This window comes from Suricata suricatta, chromosome 8, assembly GCF_006229205.1.
Source record: "Suricata suricatta isolate VVHF042 chromosome 8, meerkat_22Aug2017_6uvM2_HiC, whole genome shotgun sequence".
Taxonomy (NCBI): domain Eukaryota; kingdom Metazoa; phylum Chordata; class Mammalia; order Carnivora; family Herpestidae; genus Suricata; species Suricata suricatta.
The window spans coordinates 73,673,926-73,684,724 of NC_043707.1; the positions used below are offsets into that span (position 1 = coordinate 73,673,926).

The following is a 10,799-nucleotide window of genomic DNA, read 5'->3' on the forward strand; positions in this document are numbered from 1 at the left end:
TTACTGATTCAAATTATTTACTGGTTATGGTCTGTTCAAATTTTCTGTTTCTTTCTGTTTCAGTTTTGGTAGTGTGTGTGTTTCTAGGAATTTGTCCATTTCTTCCAGATTGCCCAGTTTGTTCACATATAATTTTTCATAGTATTTTCTCATAATTGTTTGTGTTTCTGTGGCATTGGTTCCTTTTGCATTCATGATTTTATCTATTTGATTTCTCTCTCTTTATGATGTCTGGCTAGGTGATTATCAATTTTGTTTATTTCAAAAAACTAGCTTTTAGTTTCATTGATCTGTTCTACTGGTTTTTTTGTTTGTTTGTTTCTATATCATTTATTTCTCCTCTAATCTTTATTATTTCCCTTCTTCTTCTGGCTTTAAGCTTTATTTGCTGTTCCTTTTCTAGCCCCTTTAGGTGTAATGTTAGGTTGTATATTTGGGACTTTTCTTGCTTCTTGAGATAGGCCTGAATTACAATGTATTCTCCTCTTAGGGGACTGCCTTTGCTGCATCCCAAAGGGTTTGGACTGCCATGTTTTCATTTTCATTTGTATATTTATATTTCTTCTTTAATTTCCTGGTTAACCCATTCATTCTTTAGTAGGATGTTGTTTAACCTCCATGTGTATGAGGGGTTTCCACATTTTTTCTTGTGGTTGATTTTAAGTTTCATAGCATTGTGATCTGAAAATATGCATCATATGATCTCATTCTTTTTGTATCTGTTGAGGGCTAATTTGTGACCCAGTATATGATCTGTTCTGGACGATGTTCCATGTGCACTGGAGAAAAATATGTATTCTGCTGCTTTAGGATGAAATGTCTGAATATATCTGTTAAGTCCATCTGGTCCAGTGTGTCATTCAAAGCCATTGTTTCCTTGTTGATTTTCTGCTTTGGTGAGGTGATCTGTCCATTGCTGTATTACAATTATGTATTGTAGTACATGTACTACATGTTATACATTGTATTACATACATGTATTACAAATATGGCATTATTATCAATGACTTTATTTTCGTCATTAACTGATTTATGTATTTGAGTTCTTCCAGGTCAGGGGCATAAATATTTACAATTGTCAGATCTTCTTGATGGATAGGGCCATTACGATATAACGCACTTCTTCATTTCTTGTGACAGTCTTTGTTTTAAAATCTTGTATTATTAAGTATGGCTACACTGCGTTTCTTTTGACACCCAGGACCATGACAGATGGTTCTCCATTCCCTCACTTTCAATCTGCCTGTGTCTTTAGCTTTAAAATGATCTTGTATGCAGGATATAGGAGGATCTTGTTTTTTATCCATTCTGCTAACCTATGTGTTTTGATTAGAGCATTTAATCCATTTATATTCAGCATGTTAATTGAAAGATATTGAGTGCCATTGTGATACGTGGTGATGCTCTCTGGTCCTTTCTAATCTGTTACTTTTGCTTTCAGTCTTTTTTTTTTTTCTTTCCTCAGAGTCCCCCTTAAAATTTCCTGTAGGGCTGGGTTAGTGGTCACAAACTTCTTTAGTTTTTGTTTGTCTAAAAAACTCTTTATCTCTCCAATTTTGAATGACAGCCTTGCTGCACAGAGTATTCTTGACTGTGTACTTTTCCCATTCAGTACATTGAATATATCTCACCACTCCTTTCTGGCCTGCCAGGTTTCTGTGGACAGATCTACTGTTAACCTGATCTGTTTTCCCTTGTAGGTTACGGACTTCTTTCCCTTGCTGCTTTCAGAACTTTTTTCTTACCTGTGTATTTTGTGAACTTGACTATATATCTTGGTGATGGCTGACTTTTTTTAAATTAATGGGTGTTCTCTGAGCTTCTTGGATTTTGATGTCTGTGTCCCTTCACAGATTAGGGTCATTTTCAGCTATAATTTGCTCAAAGAAACCTTCTTCCCCTTTTTCTCTCTCTTCATCTTCTGGGACTCCTAAAATACAAATGTTATTGTGTTTCAGTAAATTGCTGAGTTCCCCAAGTCTGCCTTTGTGATCCCTGAACTTTGTTTCCCTCTTCTTTTTCAGCTTATTTTCCATAATTTTATCTTCTATATGGCTCCTCTGCCTTATCCATCCTTGTTTTTATATGTCTTCCATTTGAGTTTGCATCTCAGTTATAACATTTTTAATTTCAGCCTAACTAGATTTTCGTTCTTTTGTTTCTGCAGAAAGAGAGTCTCAGGTGTCTTCAATACTTTTCTTCAAGCCCAGCTAGTATCCCTATAATCATTGTTTTAAATTCTAGTTCAGATATATTACTTATATCTGCATTGATTAAATCCCTGGCCATCATTTCTTTCGAGCTGAATTTCTCCATCTTGTCATTTTGGCAGAAGAAAACAACAACAATAATAATAGAATGGAATAAAATTTTAAAAACTTTAAAAAATCAAACAAAGGAATCTAGATCCTAGGAATGTTCTGGTCTGCTTCTTAAGAGAAGCTTGACAGAAAAAAAGTGAAAAGAGAAAAGAGAGGAAAAAATTGAAAATTAAAAAATAAGTAAATAATATAAAAATAAAATTTAAAAAAGTGTCCATTCTATATCCAAGAAACAAAAGAAAAGAAAAACAACAACAACAAAAACAGAGGCAACAACAACAAAATGAGCAAATGAACAAACAAAAAATCCAAATGAAGCTAGATCCAGTTTCTCCTAGAGTTAAAACTTTGCTGTAGTCTATGGTAGATGAAACTCATGGAAAGGATTTGTGCTGGTCTTCTGGGAGAGGGGCCTGCTGCTCAGATTCTCAGGACAACTTGCCCTTATGGAGATATGCCTGGAGGCCACAGGGGTGCAGAGCTTGGGGTAATGGCTCCGTTCTCCACTTGGAGGCACTGTTTAGCTCACTGGGATGGATCATTGTTGGTTGGTTAATAATGATAAATGGCTTCACCCTGCTCTCTAGTCTCCAGAGAGGGAAGTTAGCGCCCTCATAGATGCATGATCAGTCGCCCCTCCTGTGTCCCCTGCTTCCATCGCTCCCTTCTTTCCCCCTGTCTGTGCCTGAGCACTTATCAAACAGTGCCTGTCTCCAGAGATTTATCTCAGGCACAGCTGTTTCAAAACCCCCCACCTCAGAAACCTTTGCAGTTCAGACCCCCAGTTATCTTCTGGGGGCGGGTCTCACTGCCCTGTGGCCAGTTTGTACCAGGAAATGGTCTTGCCACTGCACAGTGGCAGTGGCTCCGAGTTTATGGTAAATCACAACACACAGCTGGTGCCAGGGTTTGCTGCCCTCAGCTCGCATCTTTGTTCCTATATTGGCGGCAGCTTGATGGTGCCCACCTTGTCTTTTACCTGCAGAGGGGTTGTTATCACTTCTACCAAATGCCCTCCAAACAGAGGAACCATTTCTCCCCATGGGATCTAGGGGATCCTCAGGCCAGTTGCCTGCTCCTGGGGCCCGGGCAACACCAGAGGCTGATCTCTCAAATTTCTGACTCTGTGTTCTGCTGTTTATTAAACTGGCAGCATTGAAACCTTCTCCTTCCCCCGCTCTCCCCTTCCGCCATCAATGGTTTTAGGGAACCATTTTCTTGTGCAGTCCCCTGGGTGTGTTCTCACTCTTCCCCTTTAGCTGCTTTCTGGGCGAGTGCTTTCTTATGCAAACCCGAGTGCTGCTCTCTCTCCTCTCTGTGAAAATAGCTCCCTCCTCTCTCAGCACCACAGCTTTTCTCTGTTCACCCAGTTCACCTGTCTGCACCACATACCTACCTCTGCCTGTTTTCTCCCTCAGATTATGCAGATTGTTCTGTTAATCCTCAGATATATTTCCTAGGTGTTCAGAATGGTGAATCCTGTGTTCAAGGGAAGAGCCAAGCATAGGGTCCCCTTACTATTCTACCATCCTATCTCCTCAGATCTTGTGATTATTATTGCTATAAAGGTAAAGATAAAAAAGACTTTAGACAGCCTAAAGTTCTAGAATACCTAACTTTTGAGAAATAAGCTCGATACTTTACATATACTTTAAGATAGAGTAACACATTTTTAGAAGGTGTTGGGAAGCCATGGTGATAGCTACCCATGGTTGGTATCAGCAGTCTTTAGAGACAAATAGTATATGATTCTATGTTGTGTTTTTTAATATAAAGATTAATTTTCAAAAACATATTTGTTTTATGCCTTTCAACCATCAACAGTCACTTCAAATATTCCGAGGCCATTTCTCCTTTTCCTTATTGGTTTGTTGCTAGGTAAGTGATAAAGCTGGTTGCCATTTTTAACAGCCACATGAGGTCATGTCTGTTTCTATGCCAACAGATCCTCTTGGGAGAGTATTTTCAGTAAAAGCCCGGAGGTGGTGACTCCTTTGCAGCTCCAGTGTTGCCAGCGCCTGGTTGAGCTTTGTAAACAGTGCCTGCTAGTGGTTTACAAATATGCAACGGACACCCGAGGGTCGCTCTCAGGCACACGTCCTGATTGGAGTAATTCCAGGTACTTGTTTCTATCTCTACACCCCGTGAGTAATGCCACAATGCAGTTTGAAATTGAAAGTCTCTTTTCATTTATATAGCTAGAGAAAAAGCTAAAGACCAAAAATTCTTACATGCTGTTATCTACAAAGGACTTTTAATTTGCACAGTCTTTACCTTTGAAGGACCAAAGAAGGACGACCACCACAAACCTGAAGGTGACAGAGATAACCTACATGGAAATGAGATTATTTGCTATATATACTTTTGATTTCAAAAGCCAAGTAAAAGCATCCAAAAAATGGTAATAAACTTTTCTTCCCCAATATGGATATTTCAGATATATCCTCCAGCCTGATGAACTGAGAAGATGTCTTTAGTTTTTATTGTTCGGTATGCCTCCACTACCCCCTTCATCACCAAAAAAATCTATGGGAGGTAAATTTCATTAAGTTCCTTTTAAAAATTGAATTTTAATAAATATTGTCATGTTAAAATAGGTAGTTTTCCAAATCATAAAAAATAATATTGTTTTTAAGCTGCAAAAATATACAGAGTACAAAAGAAGTATATTTTGGCATTTTTCTGTACAATCATAATTTCCATTAGAATTAAAGATGGCTATGTGACTTTATTTTTAGTATATATATGTTGAAGTACTACTCAAGACAGAAAAAACCATGACTTTGAAAAACTAGGTGACAGTCAAAAGATTATAGTATTCAACTAACAGTTGAATAGGCAATGAGGAAAATGGAGCCACCCTCGCTTGGGTTTTCTTCTGAAACACTTAGAAATTAATCTGTTATAAAAATCACAGGGAGTATAATAAAGCTAACTTTCTAGAAACTGACTTACAACAGCAGAATGGTTTGGAATATATTTCACAAAAAGTATTGAAAGATGTATTTTTAATCTTTGTATTGGATTCTGACTGTTGCATTACCTTTAGCCTATTTCAACTCTCCCTTGACAAATAGAAGCTGATTGATCAGAACGATGGTAAAGGTAAAGCTAGCTATTAATATTTGAAATATATAAATATCAAAGCAGTTATTCTACAGTTTAATGGTTTGACTGAAGCAAATTATTGAAATAAAACATATTACTTTCCTTAATTTTTTCACATGATTTGAAAGAATGATAGTCCTCATTAAGACATTATAACACCTAAATGAAGAGGCTTCATTTTAAAGAGTAATATTCTGGGAGGATGATCAGGAAAATCTTAAGTTCCAGTCTAAGAAGGATGGTTTCAAAATCTTTAATGTCACACTTGCAACTACAGATTTTGTAACCCGTTTTCTGTTGAGGGATCTTATAACTTTTGTAGGTAGCCCAAATAGAATGAGGTCTCTCTGGAGGTAGAAGTTACACCTTGTAGTTGGTTCAGGCCTTTTTAATTTCTCCCCCTTTTCGTGGTCAGAAGAGATATTCTTGACTCTGGAATCTTGAGTGCTAGGCTGATAAATGTTCAGTATAACCCAAGTATGGTGATTATAAGCATTTTGGGTCATGGGGGTTAGTAAACACACCCTCTATTCCTGCCCAAGTTCAGAACCATTTGAGAGAGAAATATGTAGGAATAAGACAGATGATCATCAGAATGTGGCTTTGTTACTAAGTAAAGCTACATTAAGGGACATGGTGTAGATTTGATCCAAGTGAGTTCTCTAAAATTGACTTTGAGAATTCAATGTACTTATCCCATCATAGGCAGAGCTAGATCAACCCATATCTTCTGTCTGCACTACCCCATAAAGGCAAGTTCTGTTAGTGTTGGGTGAAGAACAAGTAAGGATGCATCCTTTCTGCAGATAGACTGATCCAACAAGAGAAGGGGGCCAAGCCAAGCACACCGGTTCCTTCTTTTATACCTGGAAATCAGGGACACCTGGGTGGCTCCGTCAGTTAGGCATTCACGTCTTGATTTCAGCTCAGGTCATGATCTCACAGTTCGTGAGATTGAGCCCTAGATCGAGCTCTGTGCGGACAGCACAGAGCATGCTTGGGATTCTCTGTCTTTCCCTCTTGCAGCCCCTCCCTCTCTCTCTCAAAATAAAGAAATTTTAAACCTAAAAATCAGATAACTCACTTCTGGTAAAAGGCCAGAAATTTGGTGGAAATTCTTCTACTTGGAAACAAAAGGAGGAAAGAGAAATGAACATGTCCTCCTGATATCTATCTACTAAAACCCAAGTCAGTGTCACATTAATTTAAAATCATGTGAAACTAGCCATATCTTCTTTCCCTTGTCAGTTAAAAACCTATACATTTTACTTTATATGTTGAAGTCACTTAACTTAAATTTATTAATACATGGATACATTTCACTTATGAAATTACCTAGCAAAGTATAAATTAATGTTTGTAACTTAATATATACCTAATATAAACAATGTACAGGGTATACCTAAATTCTTTATGAGGAGATATAAATTTAGCTAACTTATCTGTAAAATCAAAAGAGAAGAAAATAGAGATAACATCAATCAGGTTTATGGACCATGTTTATCTTGACCAAAGATGTGCATGATCTTTCTTAAGAGGCTTTAAAGTGTATATGGTACCCATTCCATGGAAGAGAGTAGCCTTGAATCTTGCAGTCTCAGAAAAATAATAATTAATAGGCATACCAAGTGGAAAGCCATTTCTCAGAGGTAATAGAATGGATATATAAACCATATATATATATGTTCCAGGATACTAGAATTAAAATGTGTTTCTATATTTCATATACTGAGCTTCCATATAAGCTCGTTTCACAAGGCATTTCATGGCTAAAAACATTTTTAGTTTTGAGTTCAAACTTCTGCCTTTGGTAATAGAGCACTAGGTTTTTGGACAAATCTTCCCTTTTATCAGAACTAGAAAAGCTATTGGAGAGTTTATCAGGTACTTAGTGGCTGCTTATTAGTACTGAGTAGCACTTTATTTTTTAAATGTTTATTTGTGAGAAAGAGAGAATGGAGGAAGAGGAGAGAGAGAGGTGGGAGGACAGAGGATCTGAAGCAGGCTCGAGAGAAGAGAGTCGGATGCAGAGCTGGAACTCACAAACTGTGAGATCGTGAACTGATTCAAAGTTGGACACTTAATGAACTGAGCCAGCCACGTGTCCCAGTACTGAGTAGTACTTTAAAAAAATTTGTTGTAATGTTTTATTTTTCTTTTTGAGAGAGAGAGAGAGACATCATGAGCAGGGAAGGGTCAGAGAGAGACGGAGACACAATCTGCAGACAGGCTCCAGGCTCTGATGCGGGGCTCGAACCCACGAACTGCAAGATTATGACCTGAGCCAACGCTGGACGCTCAACCAACTGAGCCACCCAGGCGCCCCCTGAGTAGTACTTTTTATAGACTCATGGGCCAAGGGGAAAACTAGCAGTTTAAGGCCTGCCAAAGATGAGGATATTGGTAAACACCCTAGATTCCTAGGAGTAACAGTCAACCAGATGTTTTGCAAAGCAGAAGTTAACAGAATTACAAGGAAAAACAGATCTACAACCATAGATGGAGATATATTCATTTAAGTTAAAGATATAGAACATCTTAACAATATAACAGACTTAACTGTCATATATAGAAGTGAATCTACTAATCTCAGAATATAAAATACCAAGCACACCAGGAACTTTTATAAAAATCAATCATATATTTAATTATATAATATCATAATAAAACATATTTCAACAAATTTCAGAAGACTTAACTCATACAAGGTTTTTTTTTTCCCAGACCCATGCCATTAAGCTAGAAAATAATAGCAAAAATTATAATTGGAATACTTTGGAAAGATCAAAAAATATATTTTTAAGTAACTAATGAATCAAAGAAGAAATCCTAATGGTCATAAGAAAATATTTTGAATGGAATGATAACAAAAATATTATAATAAAAAATTACAGTATGTAGATAAATCATTATAGGCATATTTATAGACTTAATAGGCAAGAGGAAAGGCAAAAATTAAATGATACAAGGAGCATTTTGAAAAATGACAAAATGACATTAAAATAAACTCAAAGAATACAGAGAAAGGATGAGAACAGAAATTAATAATAATGAAGCAAACAGAATAAAGATTAACATGGCCATAAATATGTTTTTGAAAAGACTAGTAAAATTGATAAACAGCTTATGAGACTGACCAAGAAAGAATACGAAAGAAGGAAATTGTTAACATCAAGAACAAAAATGGAGACATTACGACAGATGCTACAATCATTGAAAATTTTGTAAGAAAATGGAAACAATTTCATGCTGATAAATTTGGTAATTTAGATTAAGTTAACAAATTCCTGGTAAAACACATTATGTTACCAAAAGTGACACAACTTCTTGTTAGAAGATCTTATATAGAAATTACTAGTTTGACTATTGAAGAATTTGAATCAATAATTAAAAACCCTCTCAAAGATCACCCTAGAGTAGATTCACAGATCTTCACTATAAAATTCTGTTAAGCCCATCTAGAGAACAGACAAGAAGGGAATATTCTCCAACTTGTTTTATGAGGCTACCATACCTTTGATACTAAAACCCAACCAGGATATTATGGCAAAGGATAGTGACAGCCTGATCTTATTTCTGAATATAGGTGCAAAAGTCTTAAATAAAATATTCACAAAATGAACCCAAAAACTTTAAATCAGATAATGTATCATGACCAACTTCTGTTTATTGCTTCAATTTAAGGGTGCAATAACACTAAAATGGGATCAATGTAATTTTTTTTGAGTAAAAGGTTATTTTAGAAGAAAGATAAATCACTTGATAGTATTCATTGTACATGTTTTTTAAAAAGTGTTTAGCAAGCTAGAAACAAGAGAAATTCCTTAATTTAAAAAAGAATAATTACAAAAAAACCTACAACAAACATGACTAATGATAAAATGTTGAAGGATTTCCTTATGAGATTAGGAACAAGACAAGATTGCCTGTTATTACCACTTCTATTTATTATTGTACTAGAGGTCCTAGCTGCTTCTCAGAGGCAAGCAAAAGAAACTTTGGCACTAAAATAAAACCCACTGCTAGTAGGTGATATGATTGTGTTTATAGAAATCTAACTAAATCTACAGATAAATTATTAAGTAAATTTAATAGCTTTAATGAAACCAAGGTCAAGATAAAAAAATCAATTGTATTTTTTCTATGTAAACAGCTCAAATATGAAATTTTAGATATAATATTATTTTCAATAACAGCAAAGAATAGTTAATACATAGGAATAAATGTAACAAAAATGTGTAAGACTTTTAGGAAGGAAAATATAAACTCTGGAGAGATATACCTTGTTCGACACTGGAATCAATATCATCAATTGTCAGTTCTCAAATAGGTCTGAACATTTTTTTTTTTTCTCTACAAATTAAGTTTTTTTTGATTGCCAATTAAACACAAGTTTTTAACTTCATAGCTTAACAATTAAGGGTTATACACTGGAGTCAATACATATACCTAGCATTTCATTGGAAACTACTTCATGTACATAGAGCTGAAATCAGTTACAAGGTAGGGCCTAACAAATGCTAGGGGAGATTTTTTTTAAAAGTAGTTTTTACAAGTATTAAACTTACCTTGCACACTGAAGTCATCATATATACAGGGCAAAGTCAGAGCTTTTATATTTTTTATTCTTCATTTAACTTTTAAAACACTACTATAGTTGAATATTAAAACAAAACAATAGCCAAGTAGTGAGCTATGATTATAGTCCTTCACTCATTCACTACCGCATGTAAAATGCCAGCAGTGTTCTTCACTGGCCCCATTAAGAGGTCTTACTCTGAACACCTCCCCGAGGGTGATGTTCATCATCCTCATATGCTTCTCCGTAATGGCGCCGTCTTTCCTGTTTTGGATCAAAGTCCACCAGTTCTACCTGGTCCATTTCATCAGTCTCTTCTACCCTCTCAGGTAGGAGTTTTTCCAGCAAAGAGAGTTTATCAGGAGAGAGAAAGCCATTCTCTGGAAAGTTTACCTTAAATTCAATGATTAGGCGACCCTTTTCATATGGTCTATGATAAATTGGCATGCCTTCATTCAGCACACACTTGATATCTCCATGTTTGACGATCTGACCTGGATGAGAGGTGATGACAATGGTTCTGTTGTCAAGAGTAGATATTGGCTTTTGAAAGCCGCACAGTGCTTCAACCAGCTGTATGTCCATGCACATGAAAAGATCCTCTCCTCGCCGAGTAAAAACAGCATGGTCCTTCTGATCTAAAACAATGATAATATCTCCTGGTTCCAGTCCAGGTTCTTGGTCTCCTTCACCATGGAATGTTATCTTCTGGCCATCTTTCATGCCTTTGTCAATATGAACTTCTAGAATCTTCTTTTCGCGAACTATCTTCCTTCCATTGCAGCTTTTAC

The 10,799-nt window shown here is 36.1% G+C and overlaps 1 protein-coding gene and 1 pseudogene across 6 annotated transcripts in view; one reads left to right on the top strand and one right to left on the bottom strand.

The window, feature by feature from the left end:
* TTLL7 (tubulin tyrosine ligase like 7) overlaps positions 1–10,799 on the top strand; it is a 92,991-nt gene that overhangs the window by 71,760 nt on the left and 10,432 nt on the right. For 2 of the 6 annotated variants that reach the window (XM_029948494.1, XM_029948497.1), the window contains one exon: positions 4,267–4,440. In XM_029948494.1, the coding sequence (XP_029804354.1) occupies positions 4,267–4,440 (174 nt within the window). The other 4 variants (XR_003912022.1, XR_003912021.1, XM_029948495.1 and 1 more) reach the window with 4 other exon arrangements.
* Positions 10,034–10,799, bottom strand: part of LOC115299167 — a 1,450-nt pseudogene continuing 684 nt past the window's right edge.